This window comes from Myotis brandtii, unplaced genomic scaffold (genome assembly GCF_000412655.1).
Source record: "Myotis brandtii unplaced genomic scaffold, ASM41265v1 scaffold284, whole genome shotgun sequence".
NCBI lineage: Eukaryota > Metazoa > Chordata > Mammalia > Chiroptera > Vespertilionidae > Myotis > Myotis brandtii.
The window spans coordinates 420,939-425,960 of NW_005360846.1; the positions used below are offsets into that span (position 1 = coordinate 420,939).

Here is a 5,022-nt window from a genome sequence, read left to right on the forward strand (position 1 = left end):
CATTGATTGGCTGCCTCCTGCATGCCCCCTACTGGGGATCAAGCCTGCAACCCAGGCATGTACCCTTGACCGGAATCGAACCTGTGACCTTTCAGTCCACAGGTTGATGCTCTAGCCACTGAGCCAAACCAGCTAGGGCAGAATACTCTTAATGATAGAGAATTCACTACACTACAGTAATTGGAATATGTTCAGTTGAAATCTTTTATAATTTCAACTCAGTGGTCTTAATTCTGCCCTCTTAATAAAAATGATCAAATTTTCCTCCTAAAATCTCCCTATATGTCTCATTTTTTCAAAGATATTTTTCTTTTAGAATAGTAATTAGAGATTATAGTTGTTTTTAAGTAGCCATGTCTCACTCTTGGGACATATTAAACTAGGTCTGTTTTCCTTAACCTGCTTGTCAAACAAGATCTTTCACTTCTTATATAGGATGACTTATTTTAACCTCAATATAGGCCTGTTTGCTACTCCCTTGCTGATTTTACCTCTGGGTTCAGCCTGAACTACTTTGGAACCCTGATTTGGTTGGCCTACATATTATCAGTACCTTTCCAGTTTGGAAGTCAAAACTTTAATGTACATGCATCTATCTTTTTGCTTTTTTTTTTTTTCTCTGTCCAGACAATGGTCAGTCAGCTCCAGGACCATCTGTTTGGTTGCTGTGTACACTTAACTACTAATACTCAGCTTGCTTCTCTCCACCGTGCCTGCTGTGTGGTGTAGTGAAAAAGGTTGCTTCTCTCTGCTCTTTGACACCCTGCCACCTCGCTGTATCTCAAAGATTTCCTTGAGCCTCCCAAAGAGTAAATTAAAAAATCCTCAAACACATAATATTGATGAAACAGGATTTTGGGCTGAGACAAAATACCAGCTTTCCCATTGGTTTTAGGACTAACTATATTGTGAAAGGTTTATGCTAAGAAGGATTTATGTTAAAGAGCGAATATTTTTTTCTCTGTGTTACAGAACCAACTCTGGATCCTTTATGTTTTCCCTCTTGCTGTAAATCCTGTGCTTGCTTCTTCTGTCCATAAAGGATATTCATGCGATGCTAGCTTGTTAGCTATATCACAAGCTACATAGTCTGAAGTTAGAACTATTACTTGAAAAGACTGCCTTTTCTTTGTCTTGGTTATTTAATTCCTGAAAGGAGTACCATTCAAGTGTCTGGTTTTTATTTTATTTTTAAAATATATTTGTATTGATTTTAGAGAGGAAGAAAGAGGGAGAGAGAGAGAAACATCAGTGATGAGAGAGAATCATTGATTGGCTGCCTCCTGCATACCCCCAATTGGGTATCTAGCCCAAAACCTGGGCATTTTCCCTGACCAGGAATCGAACCATGACCTACTGGTTCATAGGTCGGTGCTCAACCACTAAGCCAGGCCATCTGGTTTTTAAAAAGAAGTGGCACATAATTGTGCTTCTTTAGCCTCCAGGGTGCACTGCTTTCCTGGAAGGACTTCTTAAGGAACAGGAGAAAATGCTGAGGCTTCTGCAGGCTGAAGTTTTCCATTTTTGGAGCTTGAGGACCTGGAGGCTGCCCAGCTTTTACCCTTCAGTTGTTGCTAGTGGCCCAAGCCTCGGGCTGCTCAGACATACATTAGCCAGGGAAACAAAACTGAACCTGCCTCCCATTTGGTTCTTTCCACAAACACATACCAGCTGTTGCATTGTACCCTACTCCTGAGTAGCTCATCTAAGATGCCTTGACTTCATGTCTCATTCTTCAGATAAACCAGTTATCTAGAGAAGCAAACTTTCTTTTTAGTTCTCAGATTACATTTGGGACTGATAATAATTCCCATTTCACGGATGAGAAGGTTTGAGAAATGGGGAGGAAATTACCACAAACTATCTTATGTTAATTGACAGGCCATATGTACAAGTTAAATGACACTTACATGGTGTCTTATTCATTGAACCCTTGAGAGGTTTAGGAATATGAAAATGTTTGTGATTGCCTTGTGTTTATAGGATCGGTTGCTCACCTGATGATCTTGGAGAGGATGATCCTATTGGCTGGTTTGAGCTGGAAGAAGAGTGGGATGAAGCAGAGATCAAGCTGCAGCAATGCAGAGTTGCCAGAGTAAGCATTATTGAGTTGTGGCCTTCATGTATTGGCCCACTCCCCTCCTTTTATTCTGTATTTGTCGAGTGGTTATTGTGTATCAGCCATGTGCCAGCACTGGAACCCATGAGGTGAATCAGACATGATTATGACCCTCAAGGAGTTTATAGTCTAGTGAAGTGGTTCTCAACCTGTGGGTCACAACCCCTTTGGGGGTCAAATGACCCTTTCACAGGGGTCACCTAAGACCATCGGAAAACACATATATAATTACATATTGTTTTTGTGATTAATCACTATGCTTTCATTATGTTCAATTTGTAACAATGAAAATACATCCTGCATATCAGATATTTACATGACGATTCATAACAGTAGCAAAATTACAGTTATGAAGTAGCAACGAAAATAATTTTATGGTTGGGGGTCACCACAACATGAGGAACTGTATTAAAGGGTCGCGGCATTAGGAAGGTTGAGAACCACTGGTCTCGTGAGAGGCACAGATGTATGTGAGACTGTGATATGGGCTGATATACAGGGGGCTCTTGCAGCCCAGAAGAAAAATATCTTACCTAACCTGGAGTTCACTAAGGAAAGCTTTCCAGGAAAGGTGGTGTGATGCTAACTATGGAAAGTTGATTAAGCCACCATCTTTAGCCAGGATAAGTTGTGCAGAGAAGGGCATCTCAGGCTGAGAGAATGGCAAGTGCACAGGCATAAATGCAAGAGAGATGTGTTTCCATAGCTAGGACATTATCTGGCTACTTAATTTTTTTAACCTCTAGTGTAAGTCTTAGAAGCTTAAATAGAGAAATAAGAACTATCTTTGGGGTTTACACTTAGTAAATGCTCAGTAAATATTTATGCAGTTGAGGAGTGGATTCTGAAAGGCCCCTGACCAAGGAGCTTTCACTGTAAGAAGCAGATAGTTTGCACAGAAGTTGGGTTTTGAAAATAGCTTTAGCTTTGAGCAAACAAGGCTGTGTCCTGGGCCCCCAGCACATGGGTTGCATATATCCGCTGGGAGTTTGAGGTGCTTCCTCATAGCATTCATGGACTGTTTTTGCCATATAACTGATTTCTTTTTTTTTTTTAATATATTTTATTTATTTTTTACAGAGAGGAAGGGAGAGGGATAGAGAGTTAGAAACATTGATGAGAGAGAAACATCGATCAGCTGCCTCCTGCACACTCCCTACTGGGGATGTACCCGCAACCAAGGTACATGCCCTTGACCAGAATCGAACCTGGGACCCTTGAGTCCGCAGGCTGACGCTCTATCCACTGAGCCAAATCTGTTAGGACATATAACTGATTTCTACTCAAAAAGACTGTGCCACAGAGCAAACATACTTCTCTTATTCATTCTGTCTTAATCCTGTTTTTGAGGAGGGAGTAATGACATTTCTCTTATTACGATCTTTCCCAAACCAGATTTCATTCAGCATTTGTATTGTGTGTGTTTTCCCCCCCTATTTGTTATAGATGCGTCCCCAGTGGTAGGCATACTGGTACCTCATAAATTGTTAAAGTCATAGGAGCACCTTCCAAAGAAGGCTCTTATCGCCCTTTCATCAATATCCAGGGCTCTTGAGTCCTTCGCCTGAAATCTCTCTTGTCCTTTCTAGTACTTGATGGTGAAGTTCCTCTGCACCCGTCAGGAGTCGGCAGAGCGCTTGGGAGTACAAGGCTTGAGCATCAGTGGCTACCTCCGGCCTGCAAGAGCAGAAGCAGAACAGAGTGCCATCTGTGCTCACTGCAGAAAGGACATGGAGGAGAGTGTCTGCGGGGCCTCACTGCTCCTTCGGACCCTTCAGTTCATCCAGCAGCTTGCCCATGACCTGGTAGTGTTTCCTCAGTTGTTAGACTTCACTCCTTTGGGAAAATAACGACAGTGTCCAGGGAAATGAACACCAGTCAGTGGAACCTGGCCGTGCTGAAGCCATGCAGTATCAATGAGTGGGGAGGCATCATGCTGTGATGACATTGGAAGGCCAAGGGGAGTGAGGTACTGGTCATTGAGGGCCACTAAGTTGCTTATGGCCACCATTGTGATGGTTCCTAGACTAGACATACAAACAGAGCTTAAAGATCCCCAGCTATGGTTGCCAATGGCAGACTGGGGAGTTGAAGCAAGTTTATAGGATTTATGTCTTCTTTAAGGACAATTATTCCTGAAGTGTAGGTAAATTCTATTTGTTTATTAAAAGTACCAAAATAATGTCAGAATTTGAAATCATTGTATTTTTCACACTGACTTCTACAGTCACTAATAAAAACACAATAACTCAAAGGTTAATTCTTATAGCCACCACTATAGAGAACATGGTTTGTCTCAGGAATTCAGTGATGCTCTTTCATGTGGTGTGCAACAGTGTCCACTCTTTTTAATATGTTTTTGTTAATTTTAGAAAGAGAGGAAGGGAGAGGGTTAGAGAGATAGAAACATCAATTTGGCTGCCTCCTGCATGTCCCCCACTGGGGATCGAGCCTACACCTGGGCATGTGCCTTGACTGGGAATTGATCTGGCAACCTCTTGGTTCATGGGTCCACACTCAACCACTGAGCCATACCAGCTGGGCAGCAGTGTCCACTCTTGACCTTTATTCTGCTTCAGGGCGCTGCTCAGAGGCTGGTAACTCAATTTATATGGTTTGTTTGGTCTTTGTTATTCAAGCTCTCTTATCACAGCAGGAAATAGCAAATGAGAAAGAGATGCTGAGAAATAGCAGGAGCATTTATAGCAGAATTGGTCTGTTAACCTACATTCAGGGAAGGGTCAAAATATACTGTAATGTGGTCCTGGACAGTAATCATCATCCAGTGAAGACTCATTTATGTTTCAGGTGTGGTGTTGATGAAATCAGGGAGCCTCCATGTGTGTGTGTGTGTGTGTGTGTGTGTGTGTGAGATCTATACTAATAAAAGGGTAATATGCTAA

General features: G+C 42.0%; 1 protein-coding gene across 2 annotated transcripts in view; it reads left to right on the forward strand.

Annotated features, from left to right (window-relative positions):
- The window catches only part of ZZEF1 (zinc finger, ZZ-type with EF-hand domain 1), a 106,996-nt gene that overhangs the window by 33,157 nt on the left and 68,817 nt on the right, over positions 1-5,022 (forward strand). For both annotated transcript variants that reach the window (XM_014541948.1, XM_014541947.1), the window contains exons 12-13: positions 1,984-2,095; positions 3,709-3,924. In XM_014541948.1, coding sequence (XP_014397434.1) covers positions 1,984-2,095; positions 3,709-3,924 — 328 coding nt within the window. The remainder of the gene's footprint in view (positions 1-1,983; positions 2,096-3,708; positions 3,925-5,022) is intronic.